The sequence below is a fragment of the Eublepharis macularius genome, chromosome 17 (assembly GCF_028583425.1).
Source record: "Eublepharis macularius isolate TG4126 chromosome 17, MPM_Emac_v1.0, whole genome shotgun sequence".
Classification (NCBI taxonomy): Eukaryota; Metazoa; Chordata; class Lepidosauria; order Squamata; family Eublepharidae; genus Eublepharis; species Eublepharis macularius.
The window spans coordinates 36,962,788-36,987,864 of NC_072806.1; the positions used below are offsets into that span (position 1 = coordinate 36,962,788).

The window sequence follows — 25,077 nt, forward strand, 5'->3', positions numbered from 1 at the left end:
GTATGAGCTAAGCTTTTTATAAATGTGATCCTTTAACTACTAAAAGTAGCAGGTATCCTACAGAGGAATTTCAAAGGGAGATTAGAGAGACTGCTGAATTGCAATTTATAACGAAGCTCAAGACAATGCATCCACCTGGATTAAATCGAGACATAGACTTCCTATTGCCAATGCTGATTTCTCCACGCTCACTACCCCTGTGCATACCCAACCCTATCCTATCACCCCTGGTATTGTCATTCACCGGCCACCATTGTCGTTCGGCTTCTATCATCACTCCCCTCTCCAAGCTATAAGGACAGATGGACTCACATTCTAGCTGTATCTGAAGAAGTGAGCTGGGACTCAGGAAAGCTCCTACCCTACCACAAATTTTGTTAGTCTTATAGGTGCTACTGGGCTGTTGCTCTTATCTACTGCTACAGACACACTAACACGGCTACCCATCTTGATCTATCCCTTAACAGTTTGGTTTTATTTATCCCCTGCTTTTCTCCCCAGCGGAGACCCAAAGCAGCTGACAACATCACTGACTTAGGCCTGGTTTCATCATCGGCATCCTTCAGACGGCATCTTCTACACAGCAGCCTTGATCTGTTTTTTCTCACCTCCAGAGCACCGCAGATCGCTAGGTCTGATTGTTTCACACTGCTGGTTTTTATGCAGAACTTCTCCATGTGTGTGACCCTATCTTTTTCAAACTATTCAGTTTGCAGTATTATTTTTTCTTGTTTTTGTTTGTGTGCGCTTTCACCAGATGCAATAGTGTGTTCTGTCAGACACACTATTGCAAACACGTTTGTATGTGCAGTTACCCCCTCCAAAACCCACTGGCAAATCATACCTTGCGTGCAAGTCTGGCCTTTCATTGGTTAGCAACTTCCTGTCATTTGATTGTTTTAATTGGCTATGGTGTCCTTTTCCTTTCTGAATTACAGACAGTAGCTAAACAATTCAGCATAACTATTAACTTCACAGAACTAAGGGGATGTTCCTTTGGAAGGTTATGGTTGAGGTTCTTCAAAGTACCCTGACACTGGTTGAATCCACATTCACCCATTACCCGCATGTTTATCGGATATCTTCCGTTTGCCTCCAATCCGTGATTTTTTCCTCTTCATTCACATTCTTGCTTCCAATCTGTCTTTCTCGCATGTCCCTCCAGTCACACAGCCACTCGAAAACCACTTTTTTGGGCGGGACTTTTTTTTCCCACCCATTTTTTAAAATTTTTTTGAGTGCACTTTTCCGTTATTTCGATCTTGCCTTATAAAGAAACATCATTGAAGATAATGATGCCTCTCTTTCCCCCACTGACAGCACTGATGGCTCTCTCCCGTTTCTTTTTTGGAAATTTGGAAGCATGTGAGAAGCTTTCGTGGGCATTTCCTATGCAGGACAGTTCAGTGCCTGAATTTTACTGAAGTTTCACTTCCTTGGAGTGTCATTATTTCGATATTTCGTAATTTTGATATTACAGTAATATAAAATAAAAAAAATAAAAAACAGTTAAAAAGGAAGTTTTGCGAGTCTGTTCTGAGGATGGATTCACCCCAAAATGATTTTTAAAACTACCAGATTTGATTCAGAAACAGCATAATCAATAAATCCAATGCTATGAAGTCAAAAACAGTCTTTTGCAGACTACGGAGCACTTGCAAGTTGAATCAGCCAATAGGAACTCTCGGAACGGCCAGAGAGACAGGAAGGGGGGTGGTTTTTAAAAAAACCGCGTAAATTGCGCATTGGCCCGTTCACGGCCACCGTGAAACTCCCGTTGAAAACCTGTGACCACATATTCGGGAGAAATGCGAATGAAATGCGTCAATTTAATGAGGTAATGTGACCGGCACTCGGGATTGCGTGGGGAATGCGGGGAACATGCGACTTAGAATGAGTAATGTGGATTTGACCACTGTTTTGTGGTCCTGTTCTGTCCATCAATAAAGAATTTTGCTGTGTTTATACTCATTATGTCAAGATCAACTTCCTTTGCACAAATTTTGTACAAGGAAAGTAAGTGTGTATATGGCAGGGAGTAATGGTTAATCACATGGCAAATTCTGAATCGCATAACCAACAGGAAATTGTTAATGCCAAGAAATGCTTTTGTAGCTGCACTCTGATTTGTGAATCATGAGCTTTTGAACCAGTTACTGTGCTGGGCCATTGCTGGGGAGTGTTCCTTTTGTTGGTTTCTGTGAAGGCCATGCTGGTAGGATGTATTATATATCTATTGGTGTTTTTATCTGGTTTTAAAGTAATATATTTATGTATTTTATATATGTTGCATTCTGCTCTGAGTTCGACCATGGGGACAGCGATTAGAAATATAATAAATAATAATAATGGGGGCAAGGATGATGAGAAGTACCCTGAAGCTTCTCCTTACCTCAGCTTAGGGTTGCCAGCTCCTGGTTGGAAAATTCCTGGAGATCTGGGGCAGGTGGAGCCTGGAGAGGGTGGAGTTTGGGAGGGAGAGGGACTGTTGGAATGACCGTTTTGAAGTGCGCCGAATTACCAGCATGTAAAAAAACTTGGCTGAAATTGCGTGAAATATTGGATATTTTATTTTGAGGGTGGATGGTTTGTCGGCACCTGAGGAAGTGGAATATTCATGAAACAAGCCTATTGACAATTGCCAGCCGTTTGTAGGGCCAGGGAGACCCTGTGGGGCTTCCCATTCTATCGTTTGAATTCCACCTGCAGAACAGAAGGACAAAGAAATAATTCTGTAAGAATCAACATTTGGGAACCAACTCACGTTTACACATCAACTTTACCGCCATACTGCACACGGGTGGAGGGAAGAAGAACCACTTTTCTTAACAGTGTTTTCTTCCATCCAACGTCTCCAGTGTCCTACTGGAATTAACAAGGACTTATCTTCAGAAATTATGTACTAAGAACGCTGGGAGAGAACACTTATGTATATGGTCTTTAGAAGTATTTATGTAAGGGTACTTGAATGCATACCAAATTAAGTTGCTTAATAGATATTTTTGTAATTGACTAAAACTTACATTGAAGTTTCTTTATTTCTTAATGAGGTCACACTATTGCTTTAAGCGTCTCTATTTCCCTTGAACTCAGACTGTTCGCACCACCTGGAGGCTGGCAGCCCTACCTCAGATTGATAGCAAGGAAACGGTTTTCCTTTCTGTCCAAGAGACCCCACGCACTTCCCCAGGCTCACCTTTCGCTTTCATCTGCATTTTGAAAAGGAGCCTAGCACACAGTGCACAGAGAGCTTAAAAATGGCACCCAGGCATGGATGGTGCTTAGGGTTGCCAGCCTCCAGGTGGTGGCTGGAGATCTCCCAGTATGACCTCCAGGCCACAGAGATCTGTTCACTTGGAGAAAATGGCTACTTTGGCGGGTGGACTCTATGGAATTATACCATGCTGAGGTCTTTCCCTCCCCAAACCCTGCCATCTCCAGGTTTCACCCCACAAATCTCCTAGAATTTCCCAACTTGGAGATGGCAACCCTAATGGTGCTTGAGTGTGCCCTTAGAAGGAATGTTCCTTGCGGCAACAAGGATAGGATTAATGGCTTGTTTCCAACTTCGGATTGCCATGCTGGTTTGTTTAGTGCACACACAGTATATTGCTGTTCTGCTATATTGTTAGCATGCATTTTTTTTCTTAAGTTCCTCATCCACAAAAACAAAATGCTGAAATGGGAGAAGCAATGAGAAACAAGGCAGGGATTATAAACAGGTGAAAAAATGGCATCAAATAGTTTCTGGAACAAAGGAGGAAAATAGGTTTCAGAAAGAGTGGATGAAGAAAAGCTGGGACAGCAAAGGCTATGCAACAAAGCAGTGAGGGAATCATTTTTAAAAGGTAGCAAAGGGAACTGAAGCTGGAACACTGAGGCTGTTTGGAAGATGCCATCATTAGTGGACTGCTCAGTAGTTAGAATGCACTGCTTCAGACGGTTCAAAATTCCCTACATTCAGGGTTTTTTTTCTGGGAAAAGGTGGAACTCAGTGGGTTACCAGCACAGGGGGCAACTCTTGGCGGAAGGTGGCGCCCCTGGTACCACATGTGCGCGCGCAAAGTGCACACATGCTCCCAGGGCCAATGACATCACTTTGGGTCAGCTGGAACAAGAGGTGAGTTTTTAAAAGTTTAAATCGCCCTTGGAGAAAATGGTCACATGGCTGGTGCCCCCGCCCCCTGATCTCCAGGCAGAGGGGAGTTTAGATTGCCCTCCGCACCGCCGAGCAGCACGGAGGGTGATCTAAACTCCCTTCTGTCTGGAGATCAGGGGGCGGGGCCGCCAGCCATGTGACCATTTTCAAGAGGTTCCGGAACTCCGTTCCATCGCGTTCCAGCTGAAAAAAAGCCCTGCCTCCATTAATAATTCTCTGTAACTGCAAAACTAGCACCACTTCTCTGCTTAAACTACTTCAGAGGTTTATTGTGAGGGGGAAATGGTGGAGAGGAGGAGGGCTTAAGTGACCCTGGGTCCCCACTGGGGAGAAAGGCAGGATATAAATGAACTAAAAATTTTAAAAAATAAATTTTACACTGTACCTTTACATCCTGGCTCCTTTCTTTGCAATGCCCCCTCCCACCTTCTAACCGGGATATAAGAGCTCAGGGATCTTCATTCCTATTTGTATCTGATGAAGGGAACTTGACTCTTGAAAGCTTTTATCCTGGGAAATCTCATTGGTCCTTAAGGTGTTACTTGACTCAAATCTTCCTCTTCTACAATAATAGTATGTAAACGAAATTTAATTCCCTCCCTTACTAATTAATTTTCACATACACAGTTTTCCAATTACCTTGTACAAGTAGGTAAGAACCCAGAAAATCTTATCAAACTCCCCAGCAAGCAGCCTCTCCTGCTGCTGCTAAATTCTGTACATTGACTCCGCCCCTACTAAGCTAACTAGTTCCTCTGGATAACTTCAGAGGGGCAGCAAAGGGAGCTTTGTCTCTTGAAAGCTCATACCCTGAAAATCTAGTTGGTCTTTAAGGTGCTACTACACCCAGATCTAGTTCTTGAGGGTTATGCTAGCGCAGAACGTGAAAGCCAGGGCTTTTTTTAAGCTGGAACGCGGTGGAACGGGGTTCCGGAACCTCTTGAAAATGGTCACATGGGTGGTGGCCCCGCCCCCTGATCTCCAGACAGAGGGGAGTTGAGATTGCCCTCTGCGTCGCTGAGCGGCGCGGAGGGCAAACTAAACCCCCCTCTGTCTGGAGATCAGGGGGCGGGGCCACCAGCCATGTGACCATTTTCTCCAAGGGCAACCCACTGAGTTCCACCACCTCTTTTCCCAGAAAAAAAACCCTGGTGAAAGCTATAACCTTTCCCCCAATAGATCCAGAGGAGTTAACTGTGTTAGTTTGTAGTAGCAAAATCAAAAAGAGTCCAGTAGCACCTTTAAGACCAACCAACTTTACTGTAGCATAAGCCCCCGAGAACCACAGCTCTCCTTGCCAGATGCACGGAGGGCAAGAAGAAACCAGCCAGACACATAGGTGGAGAGGGGGAGCAGACGCAATCAGTGGCCCCCGACAATGAAATCAGCCACCTCCGACAATGAGAGCCAAGCTACAAGTGAGGAATGACACTTGCCTGGCAAGTGAACAGATTCACGTGTATTCCTCCCTGTTCACTTGCCATTCACTTGCTCTCCACTTGATCAGCTAAAGAGATAACCATTCACAGTCTCCACTCAATCCAAGCCAGTTGTCTCATGTTGGAGGTGGCTGATTTCATTGTTGGGGCAGACTGATCCCATTGTCGGGGGCCGCTGTTTGCATCTGCTCCTCCCTCCCCTCTCCACCTATGTGTCTGGCCGGTTTCTTCTTGCCCTCTGTGCATCTGGCGAGGAGAGCTGTGGTTCTCGAGGGCTTTTCCCCAATGTAATTTTCTTTCAAAAAATCAACGAAACATTAAAAATGTGACTCCCCCACCCCATCCAGTGGAGAACCTGAGTTGCAACAAAATCTTGGTGCAGAAAAGCCCTAGAATGAAATCAGTGTGGTATTTCATGCTTGTGTGAAACTCCTAACAACGATTAGCACGGAAGGCCCTTATACTAGCACCACCAGCCCTGCATTGCCACGCAGAATACATCTGTTTACATGTTGCCTAAAATACATCTGAAGATTGAAATGGGAGGGTAAACCCACCCTCCTTAATGGCCCTCAGTCAGTGTAGAAACTGGCATTCAAAGCAATTCATGCATGTTCAAACATTTTCCGCCCAATTTATTTCAATGGGAAAGATTTAAACATATGCTAACTCTTCCACTGAAATCAATGAGATGGGAAACTGTTTAATTTTGGCTGGATCAACTTATAGTATTTGCAGAAGGCTGAATTCTACACAGCACCAGATGGAAGGGCACTGTATAGAATTTAGCCTTTGCCCAGTGTCTCACATATATTATTTTGTTGGAGTCCTTAAAAGAGCCCTGTAAGGACAATTACCCCCAAAACTGCTAAAGTGGAGCAACAGCAGTGCCATGAAAGAGGACAGACTTGAATCAAGGTCTTCCTGGTTCATAATTTCAGCCTGCAGGATTGAAATCACATATATATATATACTCTGAAGTGCACGGCAGGTTAAAAAATGGAGTTGCAACCAAACCAACATGCCTGTGTAGCTATCAAGCAGTTCAAACCGAAAATGAGCCCAGCTTCAGGTTTTAGGGTGACCAGGGTCAGATGGACTGCAGTGCCTCCCACTAAATGCCCACAGTATGCATACTCTCTCTCTCTCTCTCTACTTCTTCTTCCAGGAGAATTTTGGCATTTCTTTAAGCCCTGACCTCTGTTAGCCGGTGTAACGAAATGGGTGCCAAGGGTGAAATGAGTGCCAGTTGCTGTTAATCTGTTTTAAAGAGAAAAATGTTCCCCCTGAGGGTTGATGGGCTGTGGGGCCAGGGAGGGGCCGGCAGGAGTCTTGGTGTGGGAGGGACGCCCTTCTTCCTGGACTACAACTCCCAGCTGCCCCGGGCCAAGAAACTGCGGGAAAAATAAGGGGTGGAGCCTGAATAGATAGACTCAGCCCATCCTGAGGGGAAAAACGTCAGTTAGGCTCCTTCTTGGTTGAAGAAGGGGAGGCTCCTGCTGCTGGGGGAAACCCAGGTGCCTGGGCCCTAAATGTGGAGGGCCTGGGAGGCAGCAGAAAGGAAAGGAAGGGGGAACCTTCTTCCCTGAGACCCCCACCCCCTTAGGGTAGAGTAGGGAACGGTGTGGTAGGGAAAGCAGGCGGCGGTTCTCTTCAATTCGATTTTCTGCCCTATGAGTTCTGAACAGGGGGGTCTACCCCTATGTGTTGTGCCTTTACCTGCTTTGTATATAGTGCTCTGTTTATAGTTATTAAATTATACTTTTTTGGAATATAAAGGACCTTGTGGTGCTCTGACTACGTAACCTCCCCCACTTGGCACGCTACAGGAAGGGAGGGAGCCCGGGAGAAATGGATCAGGCCAGACCTTGGCGGGTTGCCAATTCTCCAGGGACCACCCAGAGATTGGGGAATTCACTTCCCAGTAGGGAAATTCAGCCAGAGGGGTCTCACTGCCCCTCAGTCAGGTGGTGTACAATTCAGTGAGTGGTGGCAGCGACGAAGAGTGTAAGCCACGCCCACCAGGGACGGTGGGAGGTGGGTAGCGGGACTAGTAGGCCATTGACGGCGGCTTAGTTGCCTGGACTGAGAGCCAGCGCCCGTTCCACCCCAGCCTCTTGCCATGAAAACCCCACCAGGGGTCGCCATAAGTCAGCCATGACTTGAGGGCACTCACCACTACCACCAAGCCCCAACAATGTCAGCAGGACCCAAAATGGGCAAACAGGGCTTAAAGAATCATGGGAAAGCGACATGTCACTCTCTTCTCCAGGCTCCACACCCAACAGCAGTTGGGAGAACACCCCAGAGGCCTAGGCGATATTGCTTCTGCATCAGTCTCCCGTTCAGGGTGCAAACAGATGGGCCATACCTCTCTGATGGGCAGTGGACCTTCTGCCAGGCAGAGGAAAGGTCCCAGTATGTGCCTGACCACAATGACCCGGGTACCAGCCATTTTCACTTGTACAGTGGTACCACGCTGCCATGCCAGGAGTTCCATTGGCAATCCACAAGACTAGGGGTGCCCAGAAGAAAGAGCCTGCAGCCAAGGTGGCTCTCCAGGAGGCTGCACCCATTCCTGCTGGTGCCCTGGCTTGGGCTGTCTTTGAAGGCCCTGTTGCACCTCAAGCACTCTCCCCCTGGGGCCACCGCATCTGTTTAAAAGGGCAATATTGCTGCACCCCTTTCTGTCACCATCCCTTCCTCCCCTCATCCAACCCCACCCATCTGGATATGAAGCAGTCAAGCTACTACTGCTGCTGCCACTCTCTGGCCAGGAGGGGATGTTAGGTACCTCCGTTTGCAAAAAAGAGTCCAAATATACTGCAAGGAGTTCCAAAATGGACCCGCAGCCCGAAACAATAGGTCTCCCAGGGGGTGGGAAAATATTCTTGTGAATTTTGGGAAGGATATAGAACACTGGAATCCATCCCAATTCCTTATTGAGGGCATCATACACATTCTCCTCAATGTCCCCTATGGCCAAGGGAGCAGGGGCGGCACAAGGGTTTGCGGCGCTCACGGCTGGCCGGCCGCGCACATGCGCGCACCGGCCTGCATGATGACGTCACACGTGATGTCATCACGGGAGTGCGCGCCCCGCCGCCGGCCCAGTCGCTGCAGCGGGTGGCCTCCGAGCTCTCCCGCTTGGTTGCCTGAGCCGCCGCAGATGCTTGCCCGCGGCGGCTGTGCCCAGCCGGGGGCTTGTGTTGGCGGCGGCGGCGCAGGGCGGGAGGGATAGGAGGCTGCTGCTTTGTGGCGCGTGCTTCTGCTCCCCGCGCCTCCTCCAGTGCTCCCTCCAGCACGCCGCGCCTGAAGCCACCGCCTACCTGGCCTCAATGGGCGCGCCGGCCCTGCAAGGGAGACCTATCGTTTCAGGCTGTGGGTCCATTTTGGAACCCCTTGCAGTATATTTGGACTCTTTTTTGCAAACGGAGGTACCTAACATCCCCTCCTATATAAAGGACACTAGGAGCTTTATTCAAATTATAGAGAACACCCTAGTTGAGGAGAGCTTCACGCTATTAACTATGGACGTTAATTCGTTATACACGTCCATACCCCTTGAAATAGCAAGAACGGTGGTGTCTGATGTGTTGCACGCCAGACAGGACCATAGACCAAGCTCTGAATTTTTGTTACAACTCTTTGACCTGATATTAGAAAAAAATTATTTTAGATTCATTGACAATTTTTTCTTTCAGGTCAAAGGTGTTGCAATGGGGTGCGCAGCTGCCCCAAGTATTGCCAATATTTTTATGGCACAGTGGGAAACAAAACACATTATTAATCAGACTAACCCATATTATGAACATATATGTATCTTCAAAAGGTACATTGATGACCTTTTTTTCTTAATCCATGATAACTCCATTGTGGAGGATTTTTGTATCTGGCTCAACACGCAGGATGAGAACATCCAGTTTACCTGGAATAGTAATCAGCAGGAAATTAATTTCCTAGATGTTACCATCTTCAAAGGGAATGACAACAGGTTGAAGATATGCCCATACACCAAGACTACAGATAGAAATGCATATTTATCATTTGAGTCCCATCATCCCACACACCTCAGACACAATATCCCATACGGCCAGTTTTTAAGACTAAAAAGAAACTCCACACAACAGGAGGATTACGAACATGGTTGTGAGGCTATGCAAATGTCATTTGCAAGGGGCTATCCCAACAGGACCTTACAGAAGGCTAGGGCAAGAGCCGCTCAAACATCCAGGGTTAGCCTCTTTGAACACAAAATGAAGACCCAAGAGGACAGGTTGTATTGGTTGATTGACTATACACCACTGTCCAAATCCTTGCACAGTATAGTCCGTAGGCATTGGGGTTTGGTGTCTGATATACAGGGGTGTAAACTCCCACCCTGTATCAGTTATAGACGAACTAAGAATGTGAAGGAGATGGTTTCCCATTCAAATATGATCCAATTGGGTGCAGAATCCAACTTACCAAAGGGTAATTTCAGATGTGGTCACTGTGCTGTGTGCCCACTTATGATTGAGGGAGACTCTCTAGAAATACCGGCATCCCAAAAGATTGTGAATATCAGACATTTTGCAACTTGCCAGACAACTGCAGTCGTGTATCTTCTGATTTGCCCCTGCTCTAGGTGTATGTGGGCAACACAACCAGACCTTTAAAAGTCAGAATTTTAGAACATATTTCCAAAATAAAGAATAAGGTGTTGGAAGCCCCTTTAACTCAACGCTTTCTTGAGACTCAACACGCAATGACAGGGATTAGAGTATCGGTTTTGTATGTTGCACGGCCAGCTCCTTCTCAATATGCCAATAAAGAGCTGTTGAGAAGAGAAGCTGAATGGATTTTCACATTAAAAAGTCTAAAACCCCATGGATTAAATAATGAACTCTCATACCAATGCTTCTTAGGTTAAATATAGTCAGGGAGTTTAGAAGATGTTACTGCACTTTTAATGTCAAATTGGTCTACAGTTTGTTAATAGGTGAGTGTTCATATATAATGGATCCTGACGCCTGGAGTGACACGTGAGCTTCGGCATCCGCATCACTCGCTGGGTCTTAGGAAATAAGTACATCAATTCAGGGTAAGTCATGTGAGGTAGAACTTTTTGAAGAGATATGGACTTGAGGTTATATGAATGTACTGTTTGTGATACTGTTTGTAAAACTATTTGATGGTGTATATTGAGTTGAGGACACATGAATGTATTGTCTTATGTACTTTATTGTTTTGTACATGATATAGTGATCCATCAGCCCCTGAGGAAGTCTTGACGACGAAATCTGCTGCTTAGCCGACTGCAGCTAGGGCTGCCTTTTGTGGGATCCCTCATGCAACATCTTGAGTGACACCTGAAAGAAAAGAAAAAAGAGAAGACACAGTTATGGTCATAAATTGACTTGTACTTACCAATATCTCACTTACCCATGGAGTGCTTGCCTCGTTCCTAAAAAGACTGGCACAGGGCACTGAGTCCCCTGCTTGGATTGGACTGTGAAAAGGAAATTTCAGATGTACTATGAATATATGAATGCGCTCTTTGCACTATTGTATAATTATAGAACACACTAAGGATACTGTGATTATTCTCATGCCAAAAAATATAGATACATTTTCTCATTTCTCGGGTGGATTTCCACTTTGCTTGCCATGCAAGTCTTGCTAGCTGCTGCTCCCCCCCCCTCGCCCTGAAGGATAGGCCGTTGCTTGATTTAAGAGTGGCAGCCACACCACTGGTTGAGAGTGGGACAAACGGAGACGAAGTGGCCTGCAGTTGTCGTCCAGCTGTAGCCACTCCACTCTAGTAGCTCTTAGCATGGCCACTGCATTTAAAGCAAAGCCAGCTGTAGCACAGCTTCCCAAGGCAACAGAATTTTCACATTATGCAAAAAGAGAGTGATTGGTAATACCGCATTGTTAAAGCCAAATTGCAGCTTTTATGTAAATAAATGGTTGCAAATCCATTTTGGTACACGTAGCGCTTTGCTAGCTCTAGCATTAGCCTCATTGTCTGGTGTTTATATCTAATCTGGAGAGGAAAAAAAATCCTAGCAAGGGTGGGGGGGAGAGACAATTTAAGGGGTGGAATGATAAAATATTTGATGTAGCAAAGAGTAAGTGGAGGTCAAGCAGATGTACAGCAGATTAAAAGGGAGAGAGATGAATCTGAAATTCACAGCATTTCTCAAACTGGAAGCTTCCATGCCAAATTTCTGGACTATTTATAGTGTTGCCAACCTCCAGGTGGAACTTGAAGATCTCCTGGAATTACAACCCATCTCCAGGCCACAGAGATCAGATCCCCTGGAGAAAATGGCTGCTTTGCAAGGTGGACTCGATCATGGCATTATACTCCACTGGAATCCCTGCCCCAAATTGCCCCAGATAGGGGTGCCATCCCCCCCTCTGTGGGTGGGCAAATCCCCAGTACCTGCCCCCTGCCTCCACTCACCTGCTGGTGGGGGGGAAGGCCCCTGGAGGAGAAACACACTTGCAGATCATGCGCACACTCCCAGCATGACAGAGAAGCTACAGGTCTCGACTGAGAGGGGGGATTCATTAAAAATCCCCTCAAATGTAGTGTTTGAGGACAATTTTTAATGACATTGTTTTCCGGCACCACGGGGGAGGACAGGATCATGCCCTTGAGGATGAGCACCCCATTGCCCTCCAACCTACCGCCCCCTTGCCCACCCAGTATAGAGCTTATGGGACCTGGCAACCCTAAGCCTGGGGAGAGAAGGGTTTGGAGGTTTGCAGCCCTACCTGACTGATCTCCCTGGGGAGAGGATTGCATAATATCCGTGCCACAACCAGGGCTTTTTTCTGGGAAAAGAGGTGGTGGGACTCAGGGGTGGAACTCAGGACCGCACAATGACATCACTTTGGGTCAGCGGGAACCAGCGCCGGATCTAGGGTTGCCCGCACCCGGGGAGATCACCCGGGGAGATTCCAGGAGATCTTCAACCACTTTGCATGCACACATGGTGCGCGCGCAATCCCTGCACTGCGTGATGATGTCACTTCGGTGACATCATCACGCAGGGCGGAACAGCGGAGGCAGCATGCGGAGCTGGGAAGCCGCCCGCACCATTCGCCTCCCCGCAGGTGAATGGCGCGGGTGGCCTCGCAGCCCCCTGCACTGCCTTTCGCCTGCCCTGCAGGACAGAGGGTGGCCGGCTTGCGGCGCATCCCCTGCCCTGCAGGGTAGGCAAAAGTCAGCGCGGCCACCCACGCCATTTGCCTGCCCCACAGGACGGGGCAGCCAGCCGCCCCCTGTCCTGCGGGGCAGGCAAATGGCGCAGGCAGCCCTGCAGCCCCCCGCGTTGCCTTTTGCCTGCCCTGCAGGACAGGGGGTGCGCTGCAAGCTGTCCGCCCCCTGTCCTGCAGGGCAGGCAAAAGGCAGCGCGGGGAGCTGTGAGGCGTGGGGGCTGCTACCTGCGCCCTCTGGCAGCTGCTCCCAGCGCCCCCTCCCTGGTGGTGCCGGAGGCAGACTACCCCCCTGCCCCCCCTCGATCTGGCCCTGGCTGGAACAAGGGGGGAGTTTTTTAAAGTTTAAATTGCCCTTGGTGAAAATGGTCACGTGGCCGGTGGCCCCGCCCCCTGATCTCCAGACAGAGGGGAGTTTAGATGGCCCTCTGTGCCGCTGAGCGGCGCGGAGGGCCATCTAAACTCCCCTCTGTCTGGAGATCGGGGGCGGGGCCACCGGCCACGTGACCATTTTCAAGAGGTGCTGGAACTCTGTTCCACTGTGTTCCAGCTGAAAAAAAGCCCTGGCCACAACTGAGAATGCCTTTGGCAGGTTGCTTCCCATCTAAACTCAGATGTGAGGTACAGAAGGGCCTCTGAAGATGATTACGGTGATCTAATTGGTTCATGCAAGAATAGGCGGTCTGGAAGATGAGGTGGTCCCAAGTTCTAGGACTTTAAAAGTTAATACCAGCACCCTGAATTGGGCCCAGAAGCAAACTGGGAACCAGTGTAGATGGAACAAGACTAAAGTTATATGGTCTCTGCAACCCACCCCAGTCAGCATTTTAGCTGACCAACTGTAGCTTCTGGACAGTCTTCAAGGGTAGCCCCAACAACTAAAGAACAACTAAAATAACACAAACCAGGGTGCAGGATTTCCAGTTCTCTTGAGCTCTTCATCAGGCCAGATGCCAAAAACAACACAACCAAAAAGAGGTGGGACAAAAAAAAGGATGGGGCAAATCCCCACCCCCACCCCCCACACACCTGTTTTCTCACTCTTGTTCATGGCAAGGTGCTCCCCTTTTATGCCTTTGGGGAATGTTGTGTTGCCTTTTTACTGGGAGGGCTCACCCATCGGCATAGGAGTAGGACGGTGGCTGGAGCTGGTGGTGCAGCAGAAGGTTGGACAGGTATCGTTCCTTTAGGCAGGTGTGCTGAGTTTGGCTGCTGATTTGGCCACTACCACCAAGCGGCAGCTTCAAGGTCTGGGGAGGGGGAGGGAATCAAGCTATTATTTTGATGGGCTTATGCTACCATTCTCCTATCTCTGACCCCAGCATTAAAATGGATTTTGTCTCTATCAAACAGGCTGCCCTCTCACCAAGAATATATTTTTATACAACAGTATAAGTACAGCCTGCAGAAGAATGTGTGGATATTACCATAATAATGTCTTTTTTTAACAACCGTGTTCCTTTAATCCAGGCCACTGTTTGAGACTGCCAGAATACGCTCCCAAGATTTGTCCCCTGGGCAGGGACAGGGAGGAAGGAACTGCTGCAGCTAGAGAGAGGGAAGGAAAGGAGATGGATTAAAACTGAGCCTTTGTTGGAAACAATGCTGCCTCCTTATTCTTACGTCCAGCATTAAGGACACAACAAATAACATGGGTCCAGTTTCCCAGTGCACAATGTCTGGCAAGCAATTATTGCAGTTTCTGTAGATCTTATCATATGGGGATGGATGTTCGCTGCAAAAGATACGGGTCTCTTTTTGGCCTCCCCTCCCCTATGATCCTTGCAGGACTTTGTTGTCCGCCGTGATTCTAGGCAGGAGCGGTGGTCTTACAAACAAACAAACAAACAAACAAACAAACAAACAAACAAACAAACAAACAAACAAACAAACAAACAAACAAACAAACAAACAAACAAACAAACGTATTGGTGTTGGCTTTTAAATGGATTCTCACAGCTGATTTTTTTCCTATGCCTTTTTAATGTCACTGTTTATTATTTAAACATTTTATTTTTATTTATTTACTTCATTGATACCCACGTTTCTCTGCAGTGGGACCCCCAGAGCATCTTACATGGTTTTCCTCGCATCGATTTTATCTTCCCAACAACCCTGTGAGGTGGATTAGGCTGAGAGAGTAACTGGGCTAAGGCCGGAGAGCAAGGTTCCACAGGAGAGTGCGGATTCAAACATGGGGCTCCCAGATCGTAGTCCAACACTGTAACCACTAGACAACACTGTCTCTCAATAAAGCTCTCGCTTTGTCACAGTGGATGGGGGAGTCAGTTTCAATCAGCCAGACTATGCAGGGGGGAGAAAGATGAGGGTTAAGGAGGATTGATCCAGACCTCCTTGGGCCTGGTGAGCCTGAGCATCAGTTGCAGAGCAGAGGAACTGTTTAGGGTCCTGCTGGGAGGTGGAATTTGTAAAATATATTATGGCTTAGAACACTTTCCCACTGAATAAAATAGGACTTACTTCCAAGTATATCAGCTTATCCCATGCTGTACTCCAGGGCCCATGCAATTTAACAACAACAACAACAACAACTGCGCTTATATACCGCTCTTCTAGACAGATTAGTGCCTCACCCAGAGAGGTGAACAAGTTAGTGTTATTATTATCCCCACAATACAGCTGTGGAGCTGGGGCTGAAAGGAGGGGCTTACCCAAGGCCACCTACTGAGCTCATGGCAGTAGTGGGATTCAAACCAGTAGAGTGCTGATTTGTAGCCGAACCACTTCACCACTGTGCTAACATGACGAATTGTTGCCATTGTTATAGGGGAGAGTCCACTCCTGTTATGACCAGGAGATGTCACTAAATCCGCTATAAATCCTGACTGCAAACTGCCAGTTCACTCTCTCCGAGGAGGATATATCTAGTTGGTAATCTTAAACTGATTTATTATCGCCTCCCCAGGGAACTCTGGGAACTGTAGTTCTGTTGTGGGGCGAGGCTCTAACAGAAACGAAGGTATCCTCACCAAATCAATATTCCTGGTAGGGTTGTCCACACTGACCTTGGAAATTCCTGGAGATTTAGGGGTTGTGCCTGGGGAGGGGGACTTTTGGGTCAGGTCACCACCACTGATTGATCTCAGAACCCTAGGTTGCCCAGACTGGGTGGAAATTCCTGGAGATTTGACAGTGGAGTCTGGGGAAGGGGGATAGGAAGAAGAAGGAACTCAGCATAGTATAATGCTATAGAGGCCACCCACTAAAGCAGCCATTTTCTCCAGGGGAACTGATCTCTATAGTCTGGAAATCAGTTGTAATTTTGGGAGATCTTTAGGCCCTACCTGGACTGGCAACTCTATGGCTGCCAGCCATCCCCCAGGAGCATCTAGGGGCACAGAGAGACATCACATAATCATGTGTTGCCGGACAATAGCCGATTCCAGACGGCCCTCCGCATTCCGAAACGTCGCGCGTCATCGCACGGAAAACGCGAAATATCGCGTTTTCTCACGCGAGTTTTGTGCGACCTCGTGCAAAACTCGCGCGAGAAAACACACTATTTCGCGTTTTCCGCACGACGACGCACGACGACGCGCGACGTTTCAGAATGCAGAGGGCCGTCTGGAATCGGCCAACATGTCAACACTTTCAACAGTGTAACCAAAAGTGATCCATGCATCACTGAGGATGCCTCAATGATGAAAACTCTGCGGTTTTACCGTAGCAGGAAACCTTGTCCCCGTGTGGTACTGCGGTAGTGAGTGTGTAGTCACCCAGCTAGTTTCCATGGCTGAGTGGGGTTGGTATACCCGGTTCTCCCTTCCCTGTTTTATCATCCCAAGAATCCTGTGAGGCAGGTAAGGCTGCAAGAGAATGACTGGTTTGGGGCCACCCAGCAAGCTTCACAGCAGATGGACCTCTGTCTCCTCGATCCTTGCCCAACACTCTTATTAATATACCACTGTAGCCTTCTGAAGTTATCTTCCAGCCGGTGGCCATTATTGATCCAAGGTTCCCTCCCCCAAATAAAGGCCATGCATGCATATATAAAACACTCCGTCTCCTAAGTTTTCCCTCATTCCCAAGCAGTGTAATATCTTTCTATTAGAAGTAACAAAACAGGAAGTGACCTTTTGGATTCTACAAAAAACTTTACCCCGCAGAGGGTGAAGTCTATGGCATTATACTCTCCTGAAGTCTGTCCCCTTCCCAATTCAGAGCAAGTAACCCTATCTAGTACAAAATTGGGGTGGCGTGGAGAATTTCCAGGCTACATGAAGAAGAAGGGTTGCCAACTCTAGTTTTGGAAATACATGGAAATTTGGGAGTAGTGCCTGGGGAGGGTAGAGTTTGGGGCAGGGATGCCACAGACGCCTTCCTCCAAAGCTTTTCTGTGGAGTACCTTCAGGAAGTAAACTGTAGGATTCCTGTAGTCTGCAGATGAGTTGTGATTCCAGGAGAACTGCAGGCCCCACCTGGAAGTTGGTAACCTATGGAGAAACCCCTCCTCTGCAGGAGGTAGCCATCAAGTGTGGTATAAGAGGGGTTTATGTACTTGCAGTCTCGTCCAAAGAACATTTTCCCCCTTGAATAGAGCTGCTTTGGGTCTCTCTCTTAACTGGCTTGGATCATGCTGGATGCAAAATTGGTCTCAAGTTGCACCAAAAGCTGTTGGGAGAGAGAAGCACAAAAACGGCCATTCTTTTTTTGAGAACAAAAAAGCCAGCAGTTAATCAGATGTACCTTCGGCATGCATCAGAACATACGGGTCTCTCATAAGGCAGGGAACAGAAGAAAAGCTTGGCAGTCCAAACACAGGAACACATTTTAGGTGATGCACCAGCTAAAAGAGTTGTGCATGCTTCCAGCCAGTTTCCAAGACCCAAAGTCGGTGCCTGATCTTGTTGAGCCCCCGATGGCCCTGCTTCTTGCTTTGCAGAAGCCCCCTAGGGTTCTGGTCTTTTCAACTCTCCAATCAAAAGAGGAAACAAAATTCTCAAAGAGGGGCATGCTTATGGGCAATCTGAAAAATAAAACTGCAGTTGTCCAAAAAGCAGCCCCAATAGCAGCATACTTCCCTTGATATAGGAAAGGCAATTTTGACATGTTATCTTTCTGGGATTCAGTCATCCAGTTTCCCAGAAAAAGCACAAGCAATCCTGCCTTTGGCTCATCTTGCCTCATTTGCTGAAGCAGACTAGAGGCTTCCCCGGCCCTGGCATGAATCAACATGTCATTTTTGTATAAGTGGCTTTTATCCCCCTTTCATTCCCTGCGAGGTGTTAGTAGCAGCTGCAAAAACCTGCCAAATTGGAGATGGGAACAAAGCCGCTCCAGGAGCAGAAGAGGGGCAGGAAGAGAAACAGAGCTGCAGATCTCAGATCTGAAGAGAGAGAGAGATGTGCATTTGAGCATCAATCTATCATAGGTGCAATACTCCAAATGGAAGGAAAAGACTTCAGCGTCTTGTTTTATTGGGGTGTAGCATCTATTCCACCCTGACCTGGATAGCCCAGGTGAGCCTGATCTTGTCAGATCTGAGAGCAAAGCTACAAGTGACAAATGACACTTGAACAGCAAGTGAACAGACTCACACGTATTCCTCCCTGTTCACTTGTACTCCACTTGTGCTCCACTTGATCACTTAATAGCTTGGCCCTCAGAAGCTAAGCAGGGTCGGCCTTGGTCAGTAATTGGATGGGAGACCTCCATCGAAGACCAAGGTTGCAGAGGCAGGCAATGGCAACCCACCTCTGTTAGTCTCTTGCCATGAAAACCCCACCAGGGGTTGCCATAAGTCAGCTATGAGGGCACTCTCCACCACCAAGTATGCATGCAGGCCCTGACCTGGATAGCCCAGGTGAGCCTGATCTCGTCAGATCTCAGAAGCTAAGCAGGGTCGGCCTTGGTCAGTAATTGGATGGGAGACCTCTTGTCATGAGTCAGCCTCAGCCTCGACTGGCCACCTTACCTCTTGCCCCAGAGTCCTCCTCAGAAGATGAGCAGGAAGAGCCATCAGAGGCTACTCTGGAGCCGGAGCCAGCCATGGAAGAGCCAGCAGAGTCTACTCTGGAGCCAGAGCCAGCTGCTGCTCCAGAGGAAACTCAGCAGGAGCAGCCAGAAACCTCTGTGCAGGCTGGTGGAAACAAAGACTCCCCCAGAGCAAAAGAGAAGCCTGAGCTCCCTGGGCCAGCAGAGAAGAGGAAGAATAAAGCGAAGGCAGCTCTGTGGGAGTGGAGAAGAAGTGCTTGTTTGCAGGCTCAACACTGGCTGGAGCTATCAGGCAAAGAGATATTGCCTGCTCCTCGTTAGGACAGTATAAGAGAGAGAAGCTGAAGAAGCCAAGCGTGGAAGCAAGTTTGCTCACCACTCCCTGCAACCAGAGCCCTGTGCCTGGAAACTCCTTGTACCTTGCCCTGCTGAATGACTTACCAGACTCTGACCTTGGCCTGCCTCCTAGACTCTCCCTGCTGCCTGCTCCTCCATCTGATGGATTCCTTGACTCTGACCCCTGGCTTGTTTGTTGGACTCCCACCTGTCTGCTCCTCTGCTGGACTGACACCTTGGCTCTTACCCTCAGCTTGCTGTGACTACATGCCTGCTTGTTCCTCAGTCGGACTGCTGCCTCTGGCTAGGTTGCGACAAGTTGTTTCCACCCCTCACAACAGGTCACCACTAGCATGGACCCAGTGACGGCAGCTTCCCTGGTGGTGCAGAACCAAGTGCTCCAGCAGCAGGTTGACCAGCTGACCGATGTGGTGATGCTACTCCAGCAACAACTACAGCAGCAGTCTCAGGTGGCTGCCCCAGCTGCCCCTGTAGTTCCGCCCAAGTGCCCAATAAGCCCACCCAAGAAATTTGCAGGGGATGTGGATGAATTTCCAGGCTTCCTTGCCCAGTACCACCTATACATCAGCCTCCGCCCCAGGGACTTTCCAGATGATCAGACTAAGGTGGGGTTTATCTTGAGCCTGTTGAAGGGGCAGGCAGCCAATTGGTCTACCCCACTTCTCCTAGAATCCGCACCCTTGTTACAAGACTACAACAGGTTCATAGAGCAACTACAGGTGGCATTCGCCAACCCCATCAAGGCGGAAAATGCTAACAGGAGAATCCTCCACCAGGGAAGGGGCTCCGTGGCAGTGTACACGGCCGAATTCCAACTCCTAGCCCAGGACCTGTCTTGAAATGAATCTGCGTTGATGGAGCAATTCGTGGAAGGGCTTGCCGATGAGGTCCTGGATGAATTGGCATGCACAGAACACCCTACCACACTCCAGGCCCTAGTGACACTCTGCCAGTGCATCCACCAGTGCCTTGAGAGCTGGGAGCAAGCACAGAGTGAAGCACAGCGAGGAACAGCCGCTCCTCGTCTGGTGCCAGCCCGACCCATCCCTGCACCTGCTGTGACTGGTGCAACAGGAACGAGGGAGCTGATGGAGCTGGGAGGGGTGCGGCCCCGCTTGACCTCAGAAGAGAAGGCCCAGAGGCTAGCTCCTGTCCTGAGAAGCATTGTGCCCTCGTGCAAGCAAAAGGCAGACCCCAGCTTGCAGCAGCCCATGCAGGTTGGGGCGACAGCACCTGTCCTGTTTGTGGAGAGAAAGGGAGGGGAGCAGCGCCTGTGCCATGACTACCAAGCACTCAATCAAATTACAGTCCGGGACCGCTACCCACTACCATTGATCCCAGAACTACTCTAACAGGGAGCAACCCAATTCACGAAGCTGGACCTGAGAGGGGCCTACAACTTAATCCGGATCAAGGAGGGGGATGAATGGAAGACCGTGTTCGGGACCCGCTATGGCCAATTTGAATACTTGGTCATGCCCTTTGGCCTGTGCAATGCGCCCTCGATCTTCCAGAGGTTCATCAATGATGTGACTTTTCCTGACAGGCAGATGAAGCACCCCCAGCTGCAACGATATTGGTGCCCAGTGCGTTTGCCGCAGCAGCAGAGCCTGACTTCTTGCGGGCCCACATCCAGCAAGCATAACAGCATGACCCATGGACTCAGCAGGTCATTCTGACCCTGCAAAACCCCGCTCTGAAACACCCCACTGGCTACCACCTCCAACAAGGGGTGCTGACTTATGAAGGTCGGGTTTGTGTCCCTCCTGGGGCTTTGAGGGGAGAGGCACTGCATCGAACCCACGATGCTCAGTCCGCAGGCCATTTTGGGTGCTACAAGACTCTTTGCCTGATATTTCGGGAGTTCTGTTGGCCCTGCATGCAGAAAGATGTGGTAGGCTATGTACACTCCTGTGAGATGTGTCGTTGAGCCAAAGACCTGCCCAGCCAACCTACCGGGCCAGGCGTGGCAGGCGTCCGGGGCAGCATGCAGAGCAACGGAGTGGGAGGGCTGGGAGGACACATGCATGCCTCCCCAGCTGCCCACCATGCCTGGATGGGAGTGCACACCAGCGGCTGCAACATGGGGCAGTCTAAGCAGGCAGCCTCCCAGCCCTTCTGCCCAGCTGCCCCGTGCCGCCATCAGTACACAGCTGTGGGCCAGGCACGGCAGGCAGCCGGAGCAACCAAGCAGAAGAGCTGAGAGGCCACCTGCGTGCCGTCCCAGCCTCCCGCTGTGCCAATGGGGCCGTCTCACAGCGGCATGCTGTGTGATGATGTCACATGCAGTGATGTCATCATGCAGTCTGGGTGCACGCACATGCACTCTGTGCGTGCGCATGAGGGCGGCAACAGACCTGAGGCTGCCCCCAGCCTCAGGCACCAGAAACTCTGGCATCAGCCCTGGCAATGGCAGCCCACCTCTGTAAGTCTCTTGCCATGAAAACCCCACCAGGGGTTGCCATAAGTCAACTATGACTTGAGGGCACCACACACACACACAGAGCATCTATTCCAAATGGGGGGAGCCTGGATGAAAGTGCTAACTAGACTAGACTTAACTAGAGTTAAGCCAAAACTGATCCCAAATGTCCATTATGTCCTGAGGGCATGGGAACAGTAAGATGTTCTAAGAGATCTTTATTATTATTAGTTATTGTTATTAATGCTATTTATAGTCCACTTTCAAGGTGGATTACACAGTGTAAAGCAACGTGATCAGTGGCTGGGGCATTCAAATTGACTATACGAGATTGCAAAAATTTGGAAGCAAGCAGAAATCCAAGACAGAGTTGATCCAATGCTGAAACAAAACATAAGCAATTTGACCTGACACCTGATTTCTTCAGGCATGCCATTCAAAATGGTGGCAGCAACCACAGAGAATGCATGTGTGTGCAGCTCTACACACTGTTGATTTTTCCCATTCGCAAGGTGCAACTTGCCAAAGGTCCTGTTCAGATTAACGAAGCTGCTGTGGTGGATCATATGAAAAAAAATCCCATAGATTTGAGGGACCAAGGGCATGAAGGGCTTTGCATGTGGTAGCTAAAACCTCGAACTGAGCCCAGTAACTGATGGGTAGCCAATGGAGTGACTACAGAATGGGAGTGATATGTATGTCCCACCTAGCTCCTGTGGCATTCTGCACCAACTGGAGTCTCCGAGTTGACTCAGAGGGAAGACCTGAGTAGAGTGCATTACAGTAGCCAAGTCTCAATGTTACTATGCCATGGATCCAAGTGGCCAGATCAGCCATGTCAAGGCAGTGGGGCATCTTCTGGGCTAGACTGAATTTATGGAAGTCATTTTTTGCAGCTGCATTAACTTGCTTTTCTAGCAGCAGCACTGAATCCAGTATAACCCCATGGCTCTTAACCAAGTCAGCAAGGGTCAACTGATCCTCACCAAGAGCAGGGAACACAATGTCATTCAATGTCTCCGCCTTCCCAACCAGCATCACTTCCATCTTATCTGGGTTCAATTTCAATTTGTTCGCTTTCAGCCAATTGACCACTGTTGTCAGGCAATGACTCATGACTTTGACTACATCACCAGGAGATTTGAACAGAGAGTTACAGAGCTGGATGTCATCTGCATATTGATGAAATTCAATTCCATAGCTACAAATTATTTCTCCTACAGGCTTTCTATAGCGTTGGAATAACATGAGGGATAATATTGTGGCCAACAGAACCCCACGAGATAATTCCCACATTGAAGCTAGCTGGTCTCCAGGAACAACCCTTGGAGTCAGTTCCGTAAGGAACAACTTAAACCAGTTCAAGGCACATCCTGATACCTACTTCTGCCTCTAAGCACCTCAACAGCATAGCATGATCTACTGTGTCGAAGGCTGCAGGTAGATCCAGAAGGAGCAACAAAGAAACTTGTCTACTTTGGGGCAGAGATGATACACTAAAGCCAACACAGCCCTCTCCATCCCATAGCCTGACCTGAACCCAGACTGAGCAGAGTCCAGAGCTTAAGAGTTACCCAAGAAGACCTGGAGTTTTGCCTGCTGCTGTTCTCTCAGTCACTTTGCTTAGAAAGGGTAGATTGAAGACTGGACAATAACCGGCTGCATCATTTTTGTCTGGAGATGGTTTTGTAAGCAGCAGGTGGATAACCACTTCTTTGAGTGGCCAAAGGAAGATGCCTTGAGTTAGTGACAGATTTATGATAGATATCAAGGGTGCGTTGATGAGAGCCTCACATGAGTATGCTGCCAAGATGGGCAAGGATCCAGTGCACAAGCAGTGGCCTTCACAGACACCAAGATCCTGTCAATATCCATCATTGTAACTGGGTCAAAATGGTCCATAAGTGGACCAGATAAAGTATTAAGCATTTCTTCCACTTTACATATATTACAACCAGCATCCAGGTCAGAAAGTATTTATGCTTTGCAAAAAAAAAAAAACTTTGCAAAAGTGACACAGCTGTTCCTGAGCCAGTAGGTTTTCCGATTTAGGAGTCAGAAGATATTGAGATACTTTAAACGATTGGATGGCCATGAACCAGCTGATGCAATGGTTGCAGATAATGTTTCCTTGCTGTTCTCACCGCTGCTTCGTAAGTCTTACAATAGGCTCTATAACACTGTTGGATTCAATGTTGAGGAGCAGTCTTGTCAATGGCTGAATCCACACTACCTATTTGTTTCCGCAGCTTTTTCGCAATTGGCGCGCTATTCATGCAGATACTCACACGCTTTCCCATTCCGCGTGTTCCCTGCCATCACTGCGCCACTATTGCGGCTTCCCTCCAAACCATGTGATATTCACGGAAATCTGTTTTCTTCCCTTTTTTTTTAACAGTGCATAATGGTCGGTATACCGGTAAACAAACCGTAGTGAGCAGTGGTTTGCGCTGGAAATTTGCCCGGGATACAAACCAGCCAATTGTAATAAAGTGTTCTGTGACGAGAAAAAATGAGCCAATCAAAGATAAGGGGGAGGGTACATTGCCACTTCTCAAAATTCAAGATATCAGTATACCGGATAATTGACCCCCTTTTTTTTAAAAAAAAGGAAGTGACGTGCGCCGTCAATTCTGATGGCAGAGGATGGAACCGCCCACGGTAATGCTTTACTCGGTGGCGTGTGCAGAACTGATTGTGCCATGAAGACGCACCGGAAGGGTGGATGTGAGGATGCACAGCCTGGTAGCGGAATAAAGGCGATTGCCACGACAGCGCAAGATAAGCGGAAGATGAGTGAGTGTGGATTTGTCCAATGACTTCAAGGAGCTTCACACTCCAAACCCCCACTGCATCCTCAACAGAGGAAACATTTGGAATTCCAACCTGTTTCTCCCCCCCCCCCCCCCGAGCATTTTGGAACTCAGAAGGATCCACATGCCTTCTAGAGCGGACCCTCTTGCCTTCGGTAGATAACGGTCAGACCACCATTCAGGCTGAATCTCCAATTGTGAAAGACGACCTAGCCTCCAAGTAGGGTTGCCAGTCCCCCGCTGGGGGCAGGGGATCCTCTGCTCCCACCCTTCACCCCCTGCCCCCACTTACCTGGCCAGCAGAGGAAAAGGCAGGGGAATGTGCCTCCTGGGGCATGCTCCTAGGTGGCATGGCACACTCCCATGCTCCGCAGTGGACCAATTAGGGCCCCAAACAGGTTGAATCGGGCCTGTTTGGGGCTGAAATTAGCCTTCTGAGAAGCGCAGGTGCACTTCAGGGCCTGTCACCCTATTCAGATTTATGATTGCTTTTAAATTTCTGCAGTCCATACCCTATCTTATTGTTTAGTGAATGCCCAGCTGTTGATTGTATTGAATTTACACTGTGTAATCTGCCTTGAGGCTCAGTGAGAAAGGTGGACTATAGATAACATAAATAAATAAATCCCATAAATAAAGCATGCAGGTAGTTGGGTGCGTCCAAAGCAAAATCCTACCCCCCACTAAAAAAAAGTAATTGTTTCTTTTATTACAACCAAATAA

General features: G+C 48.5%; 1 protein-coding gene across 1 annotated transcript; it reads left to right on the forward strand.

The window, feature by feature from the left end:
- The first annotated feature begins 19,451 nt into the window (after positions 1-19,451).
- On the forward strand, positions 19,452-19,958 carry LOC129344949 (protein LDOC1-like). Its single transcript, XM_055001869.1, has one exon. It carries the CDS (start codon positions 19,452-19,454, stop codon positions 19,956-19,958), a length of 507 nt encoding a protein of 168 aa, XP_054857844.1.
- The last annotated feature ends 5,119 nt before the right edge of the window (positions 19,959-25,077 follow it).

Excerpts from the sequence above, each read along its gene's own strand:
- LOC129344949 (XM_055001869.1), top strand. The coding sequence starts at position 19,452 with ATGGACCCAGTGACGGCAGCTTCCCTGGTGGTGCAGAACCAAGTGCTC.